Source organism: Capra hircus (genome assembly GCF_001704415.2).
Source record: "Capra hircus breed San Clemente chromosome X unlocalized genomic scaffold, ASM170441v1, whole genome shotgun sequence".
Classification (NCBI taxonomy): domain Eukaryota; kingdom Metazoa; phylum Chordata; class Mammalia; order Artiodactyla; family Bovidae; genus Capra; species Capra hircus.
In genome coordinates, this window is record NW_017189517.1 from 38,498,683 (window position 1) to 38,519,855 (window position 21,173).

The 21,173-nt window shown below is 38.7% G+C and overlaps 1 protein-coding gene across 1 annotated transcript in view; it reads left to right on the forward strand.

Moving 5' to 3' along the window:
• Positions 1-384: 384 nt before the first annotated feature.
• Positions 385-21,173, forward strand: part of IL1RAPL2 (interleukin 1 receptor accessory protein like 2) — a 1,078,037-nt gene continuing 1,057,248 nt past the window's right edge. Inside the window, exon 1 of the mRNA XM_018044315.1 lies at positions 385-489. Coding sequence (XP_017899804.1) covers positions 408-489 — 82 coding nt within the window. The 5' untranslated portion in view covers positions 385-407. The remainder of the gene's footprint in view (positions 490-21,173) is intronic.

Genomic DNA, 21,173 nt, shown 5'->3' on the forward strand with positions numbered 1-21,173 from the left:
AATGCAAAGGTCAGGAGGTGGAAATGACTAAGGTTTGTTCCGGTGACAGGTATAATGATGTCCATCGTGGCTGGAGCATAGCCAATGAGGAGGAATATCAAACAGGCGGCAGCACCTTTCCTGCAGGCCCATGAAACTCGAATGAAAGGACTTCAGATTTTACTCTAAATCCAGTGGGAAATCATTGAAAAGTTCTAAAGCGGGAAACTTTGACATGATGCAATTGTGAACTTTCATATTTTCTTCCATTTGCATAAAAATAAAGCCAGAAATCACCAAAATGTCATTGTTTCTGTAATGTGCCTTTAAGATGTGTGAAATTATAGCTGTTGCTTTGTTGAGGCCAAGATTTGTGATTCAAACTTCATATCCTTTTTTGACTTTTCAGCTGCCAAGGAAAGTGAACGATGAAGCCACCATTTCTTTTGGCTCTTGTAGTCAGTTATGTAGTCAGCACAAATTTGAAGATGGTGTCAAAGAGAAATTCTGGTAAGTGGTTGGCAACTTCTCATGATTTGGTCAAAAATATGTGCTTTTTTGTGAGCATCTAGAGAGCATCTGTGTCTTTAACTATGAATATCTTTAAACAGAATCACTTGTAATCCAGCTATGTTGGAAAGTAGCCAAGGCAAAAATGAGATTTTAGCCTACTACTGAGAAAATGTTGGGAAACCAGTGGAATTTTGTTCAATTTCAATGGCAGTATACTCTCAGTTGGACCATGATTGGTTCAGGGCCTTTTTAGGTTTGGTTACATTTGCTAGTGAATATACACCTGGGAGTGAACATTTGCAACTGAGAAGACGGGAAACCTTTCAAAGTATATATTCTTTGTCTCCTAATTGCGTCTGCCATGTTACAGTTTAAATGAAAGCTTTTGACAAATATCAGTGAGCTTTAGTTCTTCGCATCTTCACATTTGCACCAAATCCCTAACAGGCAGAGGTTTAAAGCTGCTGAGTTTGGACATATTAGCTAATTGCCTGAAGAGGAATTTCTTGAGAAGAAATATCTTTCCTAGAATATGGTGGTCTGGCAGGCAGCCATGATTGTACTGAAAGATTAGCTGTAGCCAGTAGATATCCCAATCAAAGTTTAATCATTGTTTAATAACACTTGGATATATGTCTTTCAGCTTTGATTATACATTTTAGCTATAATTACAAACCATGCATGAGATTTTAAGAATTGATTTTCTGTCTGTAATCATTCCAGTAAGACAGTGAGGACTGTATTATTATGTGGAAACAAAAGACTATGATGGGGTTTTCTGCTGGTTTCTAATTCACTTATATCCTAGAATTAAATGTATAGTCTTTACTTTCTCATTAAGTATAAAACCCAGGCAATAAGTACATGCTTATTTTTCAAAGCAATAAATACTCACAGGAGCTTGGAATTTGGTTAATACTTGTTTTCTAAGGTGAGAATACTTAATAATTCAAATTGCTAAAGAATAGTATTGTTCTTCAGATGATAGTGTATTAAGTCTTCACAAAAGTGGTTCACAGGTAATACAATAGAGTAACACTACTGAGGTCCAAAGGATTCTGAAATGGTAAAGATAGGAGAATATGTTGGCTTTTCCTTTCCTATTAAATACTTACATATGTCTTTAACATGTATTTCTATATTGGGACTCTCTTTGAGCTGTATTTGTGTGTAACATTTTACCTATAGTATCTTCAACTTGGCATGTTTTATGTAACGGTCTTTCCTTGCCTTACTTTGAAGTCACATTTTCACTTGCAATCTTGGCTCAGATTGATTATTGCTTAAATAAAATTCTTGGAGATATTCCTTACTAGCAATATAGCCTTTTGGGCTGGATCCCAATTTCCTCACTTGGTTATGTCATAATGTCTGCAGCAGAGTCTGAAAGTAAAAAAAGAAAAAACAAATTAATTGAGAGCTTAAAAAGCCATCTATATTATGATAACTTAATTCAAGTAAAATTCTATCTGAAAAACAAAAATAAGTGTCTACCTGTGTATGCTGTCTTGTTTTCTTGATTGCTTGTTGCTTATGAGGAAGGATGCTGTTAAAAAATATATATATGTACACACACACACACACACACACACACACACACACATACGTAGATGTAGTTTTCAATGATGTGCAGATGTCCTTAAAGATCAACTTTTTAATGCTTTGCCCCCTTATTCTTTACTCATCAGCTGTGAGACTGGCTTCGGGTTCTTAGCTTTGTCTTCTTAGCATGGGCAAGTGGTGTCATATCTTCAGTGAGCTTTATTGAAGAAAGGTCCTAAAAGATAGTCCCCTTAGAGTGAATGTGTTTGACTGATTTCAGTCTCCCCTTGCCCATCTGTTTACCTTCAACTAGGATATATAGTAATTATAATATTGGTATAAAACTTTTCGTACAGATTTGGGCAGTGGACATGGCTTGAATACAGTTGGTCTTTTTTCCTACAGCTTCTTGCTTCTATTAACAGGAAGAAAGGGAAGACTAATAGGTTGATGATGGGTTGTGCATGTCTGTGTTCTTTTTTATTTCAAAATTTGGAAACAAGAAATAAGCATGAAATGCGTAAAAGACATCCTAAGTTGATGAAAGGGGCTTCCCAGGTGGCTCATTGGTAAAGTGGTAAAGAACTGCCAATAGAGGAGACATGAGAGACACAGGTTTGATCCTTGGGGTGTGAAAATTCTCTGGAGAAGCAAGCGGCAACCCATTCCAGTATTCTTGCCTGGGAAATCCCATAGACAAAGGAACCTGGCAGGCTACAGTCCATGCTGTTGCAAAAGAGTCAGGCATGTCTTAGTGGCTAAAAGATAGCAATAATAAAGCTGATGAAAATGGAGGTCCTTTGGAGCAGTTCTTTTCACTCTTTCCCTATATTTAGCCACTTTCATCATAACCCCTGTCCTAGCCCCAATACTGCTGTTAATATTGCTTTATGTAGGAAATAGAATTATTTGCATTCTCATTATGGTGATCCTATTTGAGTTGGCCTTATCATTTGATGAACATTAAAAGTTGCTCTGGCAAATCTGTAGTACAAAATTTTGTTTCATAGAGTCTGTGAGGTCCTTTGGCCTTTGCCAGTTAAAGAAATATGGATGAAACTTGCATAGTTGTTAGTAGAATTACCAGCAGAACTTTTATTTTATCCCCTTATTTCTTTCCTTAAAGTCAAAAATGAAAAATGATTGTGCCCTTTACTCATTAACATTTATAACTGTTTAGTGCCAGATGTGGCATCAGTTATACTGATTTCTGTGCAGTTCATTATAAACAGGAATCCCTTTCACTAAGATCCTATAAATACTTATGCCAAGTACCTCCATATGCATGAAACAGACTACCAAGGAGTGGAAGTTCCTTTTTCTGTTCTTGTCAATCAGGCAAAATAATAAAAAAATTCAATGAAAAAAAATCTAGTCTGGGCACATTGAAACAAACCTCCTGTTTTTTGGTATTATGCAATTTTTACAAGCCACAGCAAAAGTTATGCTTTTAGGTAATGCCCATTCACACTAGCTAAACCCAGTCATCAACCCTTGCTTGGGAAACAGTAAAGATGACTCTGAGATTGCATCTAGAGCTTGGTCACAGTAGAACATACTAAAATGCACAGCATCTAATTTCAAGGATTATAAATTGTGGGCGTGTCATCTTACTCACAGAATACTCATGAGGTCATGCAGCACTGGCCTTCTCTAAATTTAGTACTAAATAGATAAGGTCATTTAGAAAGTCTACTCTAATGAAGAAATATGTTTACTTAAAGTTGTCTTTATGGCAGGGAATTGGCTAATATCATGACAAAGGCTAATGGCAGAAATATCTAGTAGAGGACTTTTAATTGTGTGAAATTAATTTTTAATAGGATACATGGGGAAACAACTCTTTCTCAGGAAGAGATCACTCGGGGGCTTCTATTTAACTATTTTGCCTAACCTGAAATATTATGTTCCTAGGGTATCAGTTCAGTTCAGTCGCTCAGTTGTGTCCGACTCTTTGCGACCCCATAAATCACAGCATGCCAGGCCTCCCTGTCCATCACCAACTCCCAGAGTTCACTCAGACTCACGTCCATCGAGTCAGTGATGCCATCCAGCCATCTCATCCTCTGTCATCCCCTTCTCCTCCTGCCCCCAATCCCTCCCAGCATCAGAGTCTTTTCCAGTGAGTCAACACTTCACATGAGGTGGCCAAAGTACTGGAGTTTCAGCTTTAGCATCATTCCTTCCAAAGAAATCCCAGGGTTGATCTCCTTCAGAATGGACTGGTTGGATCTCCTTACAGTCCAAGGGACTCTCAAGAGTCTTCTCCAACACCACAGTTCAAAAGCATCAATTCTTCGGTGCTCAGCCTTCTTCACAGTCCAACTCTCACATCCATACATGACCACAGGAAAAACCGTAGCCTTGACTGGACGGACCTTAGTCGGCAAAGTAATGTCTCTGCTTTTGAATATGCTATCTAGGTTGGTCATAACTTTTCTTCCAAGGAGTAAGCGTCTTTCTTTTAATTTCATGGCTGCAGTCACCATCTGCAGTGATTTTGGAGCCCCCCAAAATAAAGTCTGACACTGTTTCCACTGTTTCCCCATCTATTTCCCATGAAGTGATGGGACCGGATGCCATGATCTTCATTTTCTGAATGTTGAGCTTTAAGCCTACTTTTTCACTCTCCTCTTTTACTTTCATCAAGAGGCTTTTTAGCTCCTCTTCACTTCCTGCCATGTACTTTATTTGGCGGGGTGGTGGGACAGGACGGGCATTAACTTGTCCACTTTGCTTTTTTCTTGCTTTTGCTGCTACTGTTGCTTAGGCAATGTTGGAATTCAGCTCTCCTAGCCTGGATTGCCTCATTAGAAGGAAAATAAATAGGGTTATCAACTTGATGAGAGGGTTTGTTTAATTCTGAACCCAAATTTGGTCATCTTGGAGTCAGTACATCTGGAGGATTACCATAATAAAGCTATTTTTCAGTGATTTAGTGTTTGAAGGAAACTGAAGAAGTACCAAGATATCTTAAACAGCTACAGAAATGTAGTCCCTTGTGGTAATGAGGATGTGAAGGCCTTCTGGCATAAGGTGGGTAATTTTAGATACATTTTGGATTGACTTGATGGGGGTTCCTTTTTTGCCATGTCAAGTATTTTTTTATTTTTATTTGTATAGAGTATTGGAATTTGTAGGACCTACATTGTAGAGATACTCAATTCTGTTATGTTCCTCTAAAGGGTATTGCTGGATTTAACTCAGATGACCATTATATCTATTATTGTGGGCAAGAATCCCTAAGAATAAATGGAGTAGCCATCATAGTCAACAAAAGAGTCCGAAATGCAGTACTTGGATGCAGTCTCAAAATAGAATGATCTCTGTTTGTTTCCAAGGCAAACCATTCAATATCACAGTTATCCAAGTCTATGCCCCAACCAGTAATGCTGAAGAAGCTGAAGTTGAACGGTTCTATGAAGACCTACAAGACCTTCTAGAACTAACACCCAAAAAAGATGTCCTTTTCATTGTAGGGGACTGGAATGCAAAAGTAGGAAGTCAAGAAACACCTGGAGTAACAGGCAAATTTGGCCTTGGAATACAGAATGAAGCAGGGCAAAGGCTAACAGAGTTCTGCCAAGAGAATGCACTGGTCATCGCAAATACCTTCTTCCAACAACACAAGAGAAAACTCTACACATGGACATCACCAGATGGTCATCACTGAAATCAGATTGATTATTCTTTGCACCCAAAGGTGGAGAAGCTCTATACAGTCAGCTAAAACAAGACCAGGAGCTGACTGTGGCTCAGGTCATGAACTCCTTATTGCCAAATTCAGACTTAAATTAAAGAAAGTAGGGAAAACCACTAGACCATTCAGGTATGACCTAAATCAAATCCCTTACAATTATGCATTGGAAGTGAGAAATAGATTTAAGGGACTAGATCTTATAGAGAGAGTACCTGATGAACTATGGACGGAGGTACAGGAAACAGGGATCAAGACCATCCCCAAGAAAAAGAAATGCCAAAAAGCAAACTGGCTGTCTGAGGAGGCCTTACAAATAGCTGTGAAAAGAAGAAAAGCCAAAATCAAAGGAGAAAAGGAAAGATATACCAGTTTGAATGCAAAGTTTCAAAGAATAGGAAGGAGAGATAAGAAAGCCTTCCTAAGTGATCAGTGCAAAGAAATAGAGGAAAACAATACAATGGAAAAGACTAGAGATCTCTTCAAGAAAATTAGAGATACCAAGGGAATATTTCATGCAAAGTTGTGCACAATAAAGGACAGAAATGGTATGGACCTAACAGAAGAAGATATTAAGAAGTGGCAAGAATACACAGAAGAACTGTACAAAAAAGATCTTCATGACCCAGATAATCACGATGGTGTGATCACTCACTCAGAGTCAGACATCCTGGAATGTGAAGTCAAGTGGGCCTTAGGAAGCATCACTATGAATAAAGCTAGTGGAGATGATGGAATTCCAGTTGAGCTATTTCAAATCCTGAAAGATGATGCTGTGAAAGTGCTGCACTCAATATGCCAGCACATTTGGAAAACTCAGCAGTGGCCACAGGACTGGAAAAGGTCAGTTTTCATTCTAGTCCCAAAGGAAGGGAATGTCAAAGAATGTTCAAACTACTTCATAATTGCACTCATCTCACACACTAGGGAAGTAACGCTCAAAATTCTCCAAGCCAGAGTTCAACAGTACGTGAACCGTGAACTTCCAGATGTTCAAGCTGGTTTTGGCAAAGGCAGAGGAACCAGAGATCAAATTGCCAACATCCGCTGGATCATCAAAAAAGCAAGAGAGTTCCAGAAAAACATCTATTTCTGCTTTATTGACTATGCCAAAGCCTTTGACTGTGTGGATCACAATAAACTGTGGAAAATTCTAAAAGAGATGGGAATACTAGACCACATAACCTGCCTCTTGAGAAATCTGTATGCAGGTCAGGAAGCAACAGTTAGAACTGGACATGGAACAACAGATTGGTTCCAAATAGGAAAAGGAGTACCTCAAGGCTGTATATTGTCACCCTGCTTATTTAACTTCTATGAAGAGTACATCATGAGAAACGCTGGGCTGGAAGAAGCACAAGCTGGAATCAAGATTGCTGGGAGAAATATCAATAACCTCAGATATTCAGATGACACCACCCTTATAGCAGAAAGTGAAGAAAATCTAAGGAGCCTCTTGATGAAAGTGAAAGAGGAGAGTGAAAAAGTTGGTTTAAAGCTCAACATTCAGAAAACTAAAATCATGGCATCCAGTCCCATCAATTCATGGCAAATGGATGGAGAAACAATGGAAACAGTGGCAGACTTTATTTTGGGGGCTCCAAAATCACTGCGGATGGTGATTGCAGCCATGAAAGCAAAAGACACTTACTCCTTGGAAGGAAAGTTATGACCAACCTAGACAGCATATTACAAAGCAGAGACATTACTTGCCAACCAAGGTCCGTCTAGTCAAGGCTATGGTTTTTCCAGTAGTCATGTGTGGTTGTGAGAGTTGGACTATAAAGAAAGCTGAGCACTGAAGAACTGATACTTTTGAACTGTGGTGTTGGAGAAGACTCTTGAGAGTCCCTTGGACTGCAAGGAGATCCAGCCAGTCCATCCTAAAGGAAATCAGCCTGAATGTTCATTGGAAGGAGTGATGTTGAAGCTGAAAGTCCAATACTTTGGCCATCTGATGTGAAGAACTGACTTATTTGAAAAGACCCTGATGCTGGGAAAGATTGAAGGCAGGTAGAGAAGAGGATGACAGAGGATGAAATGATTGGATGGTATCACCGACCCAATGGCCATGAGTTTGAGTAAATTCTGGGAGTTGGTGATGGACAGGGAGGCCTGGTGTGCTGCAATTCATGGGGTCACAAAGAGTTGGAAACAACTGAGCGGCTGTACTGAATTGGACTGAAAGGCTATTTGCGTTTGTTCTAACAGCAGTTCAATTAGTAATCCTGAATTTTTGCTGCTTAGCTGTATGCTTTATTAGAATAGGTGAATAGAAAAGCCAAAACATGTCCTGAACATCTATTTCTTGGTGGGACTCAATCTGTAATCTTTTTTTCCCCTGTCAATCTTATTACAACTTGACTCAGGCTTTGCTGGGGAGGGTGTAGTATAGACCCTATCTATAGCATAGTTCTTTCTCCTAAAGCAGGATCTTTCTGGAATCTTAGTTGAATGCTCAGATATCAATAAGGAATTCCCCAGCAGTGTTTCTCCTCTAATATCACTGTTTTATTATTAACCTTGTAGTAGTCACACTGTGATGAAAAGACTAGCAGTCGTACCCTGTGCATGTTCGGCTCAATGTTCAGCCAAGGGCTCAAAGAGAATCCACATACAGATTCCATAAGCTTCCCTCAGTGAACTCTCTCCTTTTATGGAAGGTGCCAACTGTTTTACCTTCCCTGATCTCTACAGCTTCAGCAGAACTTCTGAGCTGTTAGGACTTCAATTCACTGTGCTATTGTTGGGGAATTGTCTCCAGGTGGAGAGCTGGTTTGATTGTGGACCTTACCACATGAGTTTTTCTCTTCTTTGAGATCATAATCTTTCATGGTCTGAAAGCGGTTGTTTCACATATTTTGTCCACTTTTATCATCACTTTCTGTGGATAGAGCTAGTCTAGTTCCAGTTTATAACATCATGGCGTGAAGTGGAAGTTTCCCTGTTACTTTTTAATACCCCATCCTTCTTTTAGCACTTCTTTGCTTTTTGTCATTAATATATGCCAGGGTTGCCTTCATATTTTATCTTCCCTAGCTCTGGAATGAGCCATTTTCCTGATTTCTTCCAGTGACTATGGTACTTAGAAATATTTTGTAATTGTGATTTAATTCTGATGCTTTTGATTCAAATACAATATGATAGGGTTCTTCCGCACTTTTATCCATTCCATATTTTTATCTCCTTTTCCCACAGTGGGAATCCTCATTCTCATCAACATTGATGTACTTAATATTTTAACTTTAGTTCATTCAAAATGATTTCAAAGCTACTACACCAAAAGTACTACTGACAACAAACCTATACTAAATTAAGTATATTTTACAAATATTTTTATCCTTAGAATTCATCGTACTAAGTCTGTATAGTCAGTGTTATGTTAAAAAATACTTGAATTAATTTTCTCTGTGATTATGTTAGTCAATATGTAAATAAGTTAATTTGTGTCTCTACCCAATTAGCTTTTTTTATCTTTGATTAAATTTTTTAATACATAGAACATTTACATGACTGAAAATTCAGTTACAAAAAGGAATTAAGTGAAAGAAATCTCATTCCTGTACCTGTTTATTGCACTTGGTCACACACACAACTATTTGTAATTAATTTCTTTAGTTTCTGGCATTTCCTTCCTTTCTTTCATAAACCAATGTTTTTTTTTTTAAAAAATTTCTCCTTCATACTTAAAATGTAGCAGCTTAACTATTTGCTTGTTTTTTTAACTTACTATATCTTAGAAATCAAGTACTGGAATTGTTCTGATAGTTTTCTTATTACAATAGTATATTATGCTTAATAAAAGTTCAAAGAATAACAAAATTTAAAAATGCGCTTATAATTTTATTCCCAGAGGTAACTAATCATTATATTGCATATAGTTTCTTCCAGATAGTTTATTTGGATATATATAGTCTGAGTAATCTATTAATATTTTTCAAACTTAGACTCATTTTCCAACTTGATTTGCCATGTATTTTTGATATTTATACCTAGAATCTCTAATTTTTGGCAATGCATATTTAACTCAAATTTAAATACTGTGCTGTTTTTCATTGTGTGGATTTATTATAAATTTAAACCTGTGCTCTATTTATGGAGGTTACGTTTTTATCCCTAGGTTTTTGCTATTCCAAAACAACGGTGGAAGGATGATCCTAGAGCATAGATCTTAGTGCACTAGAAGAAAAAATGTTTTTGTAGGAGAGATCGTCAGTGGTGGAAATATTGGATAAATTTTCTTTTTAATTTTGAAAGATGCTGATAATTGCCCATCAGTGTCACTGTACCAAATTTATATTTCCACCAACAGTATATCAGAGTTCTTTTCTCATTACACATTTATTAACTGTGTGTGGTCAGTTAAAAAAAAATTTTTGCTAATCTAAATTCAAATGAAAAACATTGTTTTTTAAAATCATTATATTGATTGTTTTTTCTTTGTTTGCTGAAATCACCATTGTTGGCTATGATGAGTATGTTTCTTGGGTTCAAAGACTATTATAAGCGGGGGTGGTGTGTGTGTTTATGAGAGAGAGAGAGTAAAATCAGCAGAACAGTTCATATGGAAAAATCTCTGGTCATTCCATTCAGTTAGGCAACAAAACATGGCAGAGGAAGAGGGAAATATGTGAGTTAAGACATAAGATCATTGTTTTGGTTGGTGTATAGCATCAACAACATCTGATGTGATTGAAATATAAAAGTCCTTTATGAAACTGGTCCTCTTTAAATGAAAATGTGTGGATAATTAAGCTAATTAAAATACTTAATGAATTAAAAGCTGGAAAGCAATTCCATGTGGGGATCTTGTCCAGCTCTGTAGCATAATCCAAATATAGAAGTTACCAAGCTTGGTATCATGTTGAATTTATTACTGTCCATAAGGGGGAAGAATGAAAAGAAAGTAAGAATAAATTGAGCATTCTATTAATTTTAATGTTGGGATTTAGCCCATCCACAAGAACAGCCAAGAACTTCAGTGAATGGGCTCCTTTCAACTCTTGTTTTGAAATGAAAGGATATTGTATTTGCCAGAGAGGAGAGAAGCTTTGAGTGCCTATAATTTCTGCTGGGGTAGTTTCTATCATGCATGAATGCTCAACTGCCTCAGTTGTGTCTGACTCTTTACAACGCTATGGACTGTAGCCCGCCAGGCTCCTCTGTCCATGGGATTCTTCAGGCAAGAATACTGGAGTGGGTTGCCATTTTCTCCTCCAGGGGATCTTCGCAACCCAGGGGTCGAACCCACAAGTTTCTATCATAACCCAACTCATATAGGCATGTCAGGCATGCATTCCTTCTGGCTCTGTTGACTTCTACAGGTGTGATTTGCCCCCAAATGAAGTATGTATTCTGCAAAAATACATCATTGATGCTTACTGTAGTTTAGTCTTTGGGAAAGCTGGCATCCAGAGATTTCTTAAAATATGTTTGGCACCTTCAGTCCATTACAGGAATACTGAATATGCAAGTTTAAACTTTTGTTCATATTCTGACCCTTGCCCTATTTTTGCTTTCATACATTTGTCTGAAACTATCATAGAGAAACACATTGTTTTTGATGATTGCATCAGAACTATTCTACAAAAGAAATGCCTTGAAATTCAGTGGCCTTGCCCCAGGCTTAGGAGAGTCAGGCCCTGCTTCTTTGGATATAACTTAGGACAGTTATATTTTACGTGTGCTCTCCCTGAATGACTACAGACAAGAAACACATGGTTTCAAGAGGTGAAGTTGCTCAGTCGTGTCCGACTTTTTGCAACCCCGTGGACTGTAGCCTACCAGGCTCTCCATCAATGAAATTTTCCAGGCAAGAATTCTGGAGTGGTTTGCCATTTCCTTCTCCAGGGGATCTTCCCAACCCAGGGATCGAACCTGGGTCTCCCGCATTGTAGGCAGACGCTTTACCATCTGAGCCACCAGGGAATGGTTTCAAGAGGCGCCCACTAAATCCTTGAGATGAGTGATGTATATTTGGCATCACTGCTTTGGAGAGAAGTGAGACAGTGGTTGCCTGGAATTAAATTCTGCTAAGGAATGTTTTAGACATGTGGCATTTATTAATTTACTAGACCTACAGGCAGACTGTGTAAAAGCTTCTGTGTTGGAAAGGTGCCAGCACTTAGATGATCAAAAATGCACAGGGTGTGCTCTTTCCCCCCAATGAATTCAATAAATCATAGGGAAAGGGAGACACTAACATGCAATGAGTCCTGCTATCTGCCAGGCACTTTCTACACATTATCTCCTCATGCAGAGATACTGAGATAGGTCCTACATGAATTAGTAGATCCTACATTGTCTCATTTTACAGGTTGGGAAACGAAGGCGTAGAACAGCTAAGTAATTTGATCACTTTTATATAGCTCATAAGGGGCAGAGTCAGGATTTAAACCCAGGATCATCAGACTCCAGAATCTCTGCCATGCTGCACCTTTGTGTGGGTAACATTATCTTCATTTTACAGATGAGAAAATCAAAACTTAGGGAAGTTAAGTTTATCTTAGGTCCCCAACTGCTAAATGGAAAATCCAGGTTTAGAACCATGGACTTATTATAAAGTTTATGTTCTTTGTACTGTACCACAGATATGTCTTTTTTACAATATAAAATACTAAGTGTAATTAAAGATTTATCAATACAGTTCATATGAAGGAGATGTTATTCCTAGGTGATAGTCCTAGCAGAGACATACAAATGTATGGGTGCCTAAAATGAATGCTATTTTTGAGTACTAAGTAGCCCAGATTGTCTGGAGGGTAGTATAAGATTGAAGTCGTTAAAGAGACATATTTGCACAGAAATGAGTAGCTAGACAGATGGTGTCTTGACTATATATCCAATTTTAAATTTATAGGAAATATATTGAGCATCTCGAAAGGAAATGTGAGTTGAGGTGCCTTATGTTGGAAGATGAAAGGCAAGGTTGGTGGGACCTTCTTAGACTTCCAGTGTTTCTGTTCACATGCTTTCCATTTGCAATAATAGGAAGGATCAGTCTGAGCTCTATTTTGACTTCTGAAAATATCATCATTACATTAAACTATCGCCTTCAATTATCAGAATGAAGTTTGTCTTATTCAATCTTCAGCCTCTGGGAATTAATGACTTAAGACAAGGAATCTGTTTCTGGTCTTGTCATTACCAGCAGGTGGCACTATAATACATTCCTTCTGTAGCTCTGAAGCGTGTCATAAGAGTATCTGGCTATCTTCAGAGTCTGACTGGGGAAGGAATAACTAGGACATCTCTAGCCCCTGTGCTCTGATTGGGATCATGTTTGCACCATGCGCTAAGCACCCTCCCCTCGCCACTTCCCCTCTGCCCCCTGTGATTCTCTAGTTTGTGAGAACTACCTAAGATTATTACAGAACTTTCCATTTTCCCCAAAGAAGGTGATTTGAGGCATAGCTCTAGTTACTCCTTTTCAGTTAGGTGTTCAGTGGCTGAAGGCAGGGCATATGGGGCTGACAGATTTTACCTTTGGCACTCCCCCAGCCACTCGGCTTTTAGTAGCCTTGCTTCTTTCTTTGACATCTAGCCCTCACCAAGGCTGCACAGTTTCCAAAAGATTAACAATTTTCATGACCTATCTCCCCTTCTTCCCTTTAGTTAGAACTACCTCATTCTTAAACAGGCAATGCTAGTTCGTCTTTATACCAACATAGCCGGGTATATTAGGACACTACTGAGAGTTTGACGCTATTGGACGCGCTGACCTTTTTGACACTCTCTTCTCCTTTTGCTCAAGTGACACTGCTTTATTCTGGGTTTGTTCATATATTTCTTGCTGCTCTTTTCAGTATCAATCGTGGCCTTGCTTTCCTCTGACTATCCCTAAAAACTTGTATTTTTGCCAGCATTTTGCCTTAATATTCCTTTTAAATACCACTTTCTACTTTCTCTGAGTTTCTACTCCCTTGTTATAAACTACCCTGTTGGTGCTTCTCAACACAGTATGCATACTGTAGTTACCTGGTGAGATTTTAAAACACATTCTTGTACAGGTCTCACCCCCAGAGATACTGATTTGTTTAGACTGAAGTCCAGGCATCAGTGCTATTTGGGTTTATTTTAACTTTAAGGTAATTCCAGTTTGCAGCCAGGGTTGGGCTTCTCCAGTGGCTGATTGGTCAAGATTCCGTCTGTGATGCAGGAGACACGAGTTCGATTCCAGGGTCAGGAAGATCCCTCGGAGGAGGGCACGGCAGCCCACTCCAGTATTCTTACTGGGAAAATAAGGAGCCTGGCAGTCTACATCCCATGGGGTTGCAAAGAGTCAGACACAGCTGAAACAACTGAGTGTGAAAGTAATAACCCCATACCTTTTGAGGCTTCTAGACTTAGCAGTCGAGTCTTTCTGTCTCTTCCTGGTTACATGCACTATTTTCCTGCTAGATATGCTTACTTGGCTGTTGCACAGGTACTTTGAACTCTAACTAAAATTTTAATTGCCTCCCTTTAACTTCCACCTTTCCACTTGTGTGCCCTATCTTGGTTAAAAGGATGTTATTGTATTTTGGGGCCAGAATGTGTGGTGCACTTGCAAAGTCCTTCATAATTTTCGGAGTCAGTAATTGTCAAGTTCTACTAATTTTGTTTCTAATATATCTTCCAAATTCATCTCATTCCTTTTCATCCTACCTGCCACTGATCTAGTTCAGCCTTTCATTGTTTCTCTCCTAAACACTGACTGTACAAGCTTCCTATCTTGTCTTTCTGTCTTCAGCTTCTAGTTTCTTCTACACTCATCCATTTTCTGTAATACTTGTAGATAGTATTTTTACTAGTTTGTTTACTTTTAATTATAGGTATGATCATGTCTTTCTCCTATGAAATAAAACTCCTTTGGCTGCCCGCTGCATACAAGATAAAATCTATGTGCCTTGTGGCATATAATTCATAGTAGACAAGATCATTCTTAGTTTATTCTTTAATTCATTTATTCAATAAGTAATTAAATAGGTCACATACCCCTCCATGCACAAGCCACCCTGGTTAGAAGAGTTGGTTAATATTTTTCAAGCCTTCTATAATCTTGTCCACTTACTCTATCAACTATTTAGAGAGAAGTTTCGAAACATCAATGATAATTATGAATTCATCTGTTTTTTATTTTAAAAAAACACTTCTCCATTCTGAGAATTTTCTCTTATGCTTTTCTTCACTCATAGATCACTTCCCATCTGCTGTGCCTTTTGATAATCCTACTCATCTTTGAAGACCCATTCCAAATGTCATTTTCTCTGTGAAGGTTTCCCTGGATAGCCTTCACACATATACCTCTTTCAGGCAGAATTAATTGTTCCTTTTCTATTCTCCTGTAGCATTTTTTAAACTTCTATACTAGAGCTGGTCATACTTTTATTTAGTTATCTATATGCCTGTCTGTTCCACCACACATGTGAACTTTCCGAAGTCAACCATTGTTTATTTGAATTCTCTGTACCTAAAAGACTGCTTTGTACATAACAGTTGATTTACAAATGTTTATTAGGTGACTGAATAAATGCTTATGAATTGCTGACAACCAAGAACACTTCTGGAGTATGGCGATTGAAGCAGAAAGTTGAATAATACTTTTGAATTATTAAGTATTCCACCTTCCTCATTTTGGAATTGTGGCCAGAACACAACTTGACTACCCTCAGGCCCCTCCTTTTTTGATAGGGAGGATTTACTATTGTTATCAATGCTCTCTGCTGCTCCTTTCTCACCCACAGAACCCACATTCACATAGAGTTTACTTTGTAACAAGCTTTCAATGTATAAACATCCCTCACTTCAGCTCAGTCTCCTCAATTCTCAGTGACTTGACTTATTCCTAACTCATGTACTAAGGACAGAGAGCCTGGGAGAGCACAGAAAACTTGTAGCCTGGTAGAGGGAAGGCCAGTTGCTTTATTTTTATTTTTCCTAAGAGAACATACCATCCACATGGCCTGGAAGTACAAAGCACCTCAAGAAAACACTGTGTAAATGAATAGCCAAAGTCCCTTTCTGCAGTCCTGACCATGTCTGTATATGTGTGCATGCTTAGTCGCTCAGTTGTGTCCGGCTCTGTGACCCCATAGACTGTAGCCCACTAGGCTGTTCTGTGCACTGAATTTTTCAGGTAAGAATACTGGGTCAGGTTGCCATTTCCTCCTCCAGGAGATCTTCCCAAGCCATAGAGAGAACCCTTGTCCCTTGTGCCTCCTGCATTGGCAGGCGGATTCTTTACCTCTTATTCTTTACCTCGAGCCACCTGGGAAGCCCAATCCTGGCCATGGGATCCTGTATTTAAACTTACACCTTTACTGCAAGATATTAGATGAAACAATAGCAATGGCAAGAACTGGCAATGTGCAGGTTTTAAACACTTGTAGTGGAAACATTTTTGACAGTTTTTTTTCCCCCTCCTTACCCAGCATATCCAGTGGAATGGCAATATAAAGGAACTAGACCCCCAGTTGTCAGGGGAGTAGAAGGGCCTGGTTTTATCAGCATTCTGCTATATTGGTCAGGTCTAAGTTAGCCTTTTATAGAGCCTCTGCATCTCATCCTTCCTTTTTACTTTTTTTCAAAGCAAAGTCTTCCAGATCTTTGAACTGTTCTCAGTCATTCTCTAATTTCTCCTTTGATATCGGACCCCAGACCTCTTGTACTTCTTTTCATTTTATTCATTCCCTCGGCGTCATTCTCAGATTCTTTGTGTGTCACCTAACTGCCACTTGGCCAAAGCTGTTGCTACTAATTTCAGCTTACTTTTTACTCAGAACTAATTCCATCTTCTTAAAGAGCCAGCCAATTAGTGAGCGGATATCTAAAATCTGATTTTGAGTTTAAGAAATCTGCCTTAGATCCTGATCAGAACTTGAATGTCATAAAAATGAAAACTGTCCAGCAAAGGGGCCTTTAGGACAGATTTTTCGACTATCCATCCATGTCCTTTTCCCTCTTCATTTTCTAGTTGTACCTTTAAATTCTGGAGTAATGCCTCTGTTTGACACTACAGTGTGGTTCATCAATTCATCATGCTGATTGGAAAAATGAACAGGAAGCACATCATTTATGGTGAATGTCATGACCAGGAAGTTAGAGCAAAAACATCTTCAGAGGCTTTGACAGTTTGTTGCCAGGATGGCATTTGTTTTTACAGTTGTTTTTCAGTCAGAAGTGGGCCTTTCCATTTCTTTGAGTTTCTGAGCTCTGACCCCAGTGTTTTGAGGCCCAGGACTTTAGGCTTCCCTCTTACTCATGGAAGAACAGGGAAGAAAATGAACAGTTCTGTGTACTGGTTCTTCTTATCTTCCTCTTTTCTAATGTAGTTTTATGATTTTTCTTCTGTATTCTTATCCCCAAATTTTTAAATGGAGCTTGTCATACACTCTGACCTCGCAAGTTTTATCGGAACGGACTTGAATCATCAGTTTCCCTGGCTGACCCCCTCACATTTGCTTGATGCCCTTTTTGTTGTTCTTTATTAAGGGCTTTCATGCCATTTTCACATTCTTGATTATCTATATTGCTTTGAATGTCCATTTGGTAAGATGATCAGATTTTTTCCCCCGTAGAGAAACTGGAGGATGGATACTTTGCATCACTTTGCATGAAATTAACATGTTAATTTTATATAAACCCATAGGTTACAGATTAATTTACATAAACCTAGCATTCAGGAAGGTAAAGACCTTGTCAAGGAAAAGCAAATAAATAAAGACAGCTAAAACTAAGTACATTCAAGCTATCAGAAAATGGGGTGGGCAAAGAAGAACTATGGGGTAGCCACTGCTTACAGTTTTCCTCGCAGCATACTAATATATAGGCAACCACAGAGATTATCCAATCCAGTCTCCCACCAGTGCAGGAATCTCTCGTAGAACACACCACACAATGATGGTCCAGTTGACACTTATTCTTTCAGGACCAAGTGCTTAGTAAAGCATCCTCTTTAATTTTAGAAAGCCTGCAATTGTTAGGAAGCTCAAATCTGCCCTTTTGTAAACTTCCACCAATGAATCCTAGCTCTGACTTCTAGTTTCACAGAATCAATCTCATCTAGTAGATCTAATTTAGAGTCCATGGACAGGGCTTAAATGAGCCCACAACCCCCTTGAAACCATATGGAGAATTGTGTATGAGTGAGCGATGTGTATATTGACAGCTATCGTGAAATTTTTAAATGGGAGCATATCATTTTGAGAATATTTATAACAAACAGGGCTGGCTTCATAAGAGTATGACTTGTGCAGTTGCACAGGGCCTCTTGCTTACATGGGACCTGTAGTTGGTTTAATACTTTGCTTTTGACATATTGAAATTCTTAATTTTTCAACAAATGATCTTGAGTTTTCATTTTATACCAGGTTCCTAAAATCATGGGGCAACTACCCAATGATATGTTGCTCAATTGCTAAGTCGTGTTCTACTCTTTGTGATCCCACAGACTACAGCACACCAGGCTTCTCTGTCCTTCACTATCTCCTAGAGTTTGCTTAAACTTGTTTCCATTAAGGTGGTGATGCCATCCAACCATCTCATCCTCTGTCACCCCCTTCTCTTGCCCTCAGTCTTTCCTAGAATCAGGGTCTTTTCCAGTGAGTCAGCTCTTCACATCAGGTGGCCAAAATATTGGAGCTTTGGCTTCAGCATCAGTCCTCCCAATAAATATTCAGGGTTGATTTTCTTTAGGATTGACTGGTTTGGTCTCCTTGCAGTCCAAGGTACTCTCAAGAATCTTCTCCAGTACCACATTTTGAAAGCATCAATTCTTTGGCACTCAGTCTTCTTTATGGTCCAACTTTCACAGGTAGAATGACATGAAGCTTAAAAATCACTAAAATTCCTAGAAAATGAGACTTTGGGTAATTCTACTTTCAGGGACCTATACCATCCTTCTATTTATCTTCTGATGCTGCTTGTGTTTTGAAACAGTTTACCTTTTTAATTTGGAGTGAAATGAGGGCATCATCTTTTTCCTCTTTAAGTTCTGTCCAGCTTCTTGCCTGCTTCATACCAAGGAATCTTAACCTGGAGTTTATTGTCATCTTAGAATGTATCTAATTTATCAATATAGTATTTCAAACCTTGAAACCATCTTAAGCACAAAAGTGGATTGAGTCTAACTGGAGAAAATTAACAACTTTCATGAACATTAGGAGAGTTCTTATCTTTTTCTTTTTGGATGGTTGGAATGAGAGCACAGTGAGTTCTGTCAGACCAAAACTATATTTTTTAAATAGATAGTTCAGATGTATCCAATTTAACTTTATTAAATTTTATCTTACCTTGGTCTGTACAAAAGCTTTGAAATTGATCTCTTTCTCCTTTTTGATCATTCAAGGTCTTTCCTCCTCAATTAAAATATTAAGTAAAGTTAATATTTTAACTCCTTATTGCCAAATTCAGATTTAAATTGAAGAAAGGAGAGAAAATCACTAGACCATTCAGGCATGACCTAAATCAAATCCCTTAGGATTATACAGTGGAAATGACAAATAGATTCAAGGGATTAGATCTGATAGAGAGCCTGAAGAACTATGGACAGAGGTTCGTGACATTGTACAGGAAACAGGGATCAAGACCATCCGCAAGAAAAAGAAACACAAAAAGGCAAAATGCTTGTCTGAGGAGGCCTTACAAATAGAGGAGAAAGGAAGAGAAGCAAAAGGAAAAGGTAAAAGGAAAGATATACCCATCTGAATGCAGAGTTTCAAAGAACAGCAAGGAGAGATAAGAAAGCCTTCCTCAGTGATCAATGCAAAGAAATAGAGGAAGACAATACAATGGGAAAGACTAGAGATCTCTTCAAGAAAATTAGAGATACCAAGGGAACATTTCATGCAAAGATGGGCACAGTAAAGGACAGAAATGGTATGGACCTAACAGAAGGAGAAGATATTAAGAAGAAGTGGCAAAAATACACAGAAGAACTATATAAAAAGATCTCCATGACCCAGATAACCATGATGGTGTGATCATTCACCTACAGCCAGACATTCTGGAATGCGAAGTCAAGTGGGCTTTAGGAAGCATCACTATGAGTAAAGCTAGTGGAGGTGATGGAATTCCAGTTGAGTTATTTCAAATCCTAAAAGATGATGCTGTGAAAGTGCTGCACTCAATATGCCAGAAAATTTGGAAAACTCAGCAGTGACCACAGGACTGGAAAAGGCACTTTTCATTCCAATCCCAAAGGAAGGCAATGCCAAAGAATGTTCAAACTGCCACACAATTGCATTCATCTCACACGCTAGCAAAGTAATGCTCAAAATTCTCTAAGCCAGGCTTCAACAGTACATGAACTGTGAGCTTCCAGATGTTCAAGCTGAATTTAGAAAATGCAGAGGAACCAGAGATCAAATTGCCAACGTATTGGATCATCAAAAAAGCAAGAGAGTTCCAGAAAAACATCTACTTCTGCTTTATTGACTATGCCAATGCCTTTGCCTGTGTGGATCACAACAAACTGAAAAATTCTTAAAGGGATGGGAATACCAGACCATCTAACCTGCCTCCTGAGAAATCTTTATGTAGGTCAAGAAGCAACAGAACTGGACATGGAACAACAGACAGGTTCCAAATCAGGAAAGGAGTACATCAAGGCTGTCTATTGTCACCGTGCTTATTTAACTTCTATGCAGAGTACATCATGAGAAATGCAGGGCTGAATGAAGCACAAGCTGGAATCAAGATTGCTGGGAGAAATATCAGTAGCCTCAGATATGCAGATGATACCACCCTTATGGCAGAAAGTGAAGAAGAACTAAAGAGCTTCTTGATGAAAGTGAAAGAGGAGAGTGAAAATTTTGGCTTAAAGCTCAACATTCAGAAAACTAAGATCATGGCATCTGGTCCCATCACTTCATGGCAAATAGATGGAGAAACAGTGGAAACAGTGGCAGACTTTATTTGGGGGGGGAGGGGCTCCAAAATCACTGCAGATGGTGACTACAGCCATGAAATTAAAAGATGCTTGCTCCTTGGAGGAAAAGTTATGACCAACCTAGACAACATATTAAAAAGCAGAGACATTACTTTGCCAACAAAGTTCCATCTATTCAAAGCTATGGTTGTTCCTGTAATCATGTATTGATGTGAGAGTTGGACCATAAAGAAAGCTGAGCGCCAAAGAATTGTTGCTTTTGAACTGTGGTGTTGGAAAAGACTCTTGAGAGTCCCTTGGACAGCAAGGAAATCCAAGCAGTCCATCCTAAAGGAAATCAGTCCTGAATATTTTTCGAAGGACTGGTGCTGAAACTCCAATATTTTGGCTACCTGATGCGAAGAGCTGACTATTGGAAAAGACTTTGATGCTGGGAAAGATTGAAGGTGGGAAGAGAAGGGGACTGCAGAGGATGAGATAGTTAGATGGCATCGCCAACTCAATGGACATGAGTTTGAGTAAGCTCTGGGAGTTGGTGATGGACAGTAAGGCCTGGCGTCCTGCAGTCAATGG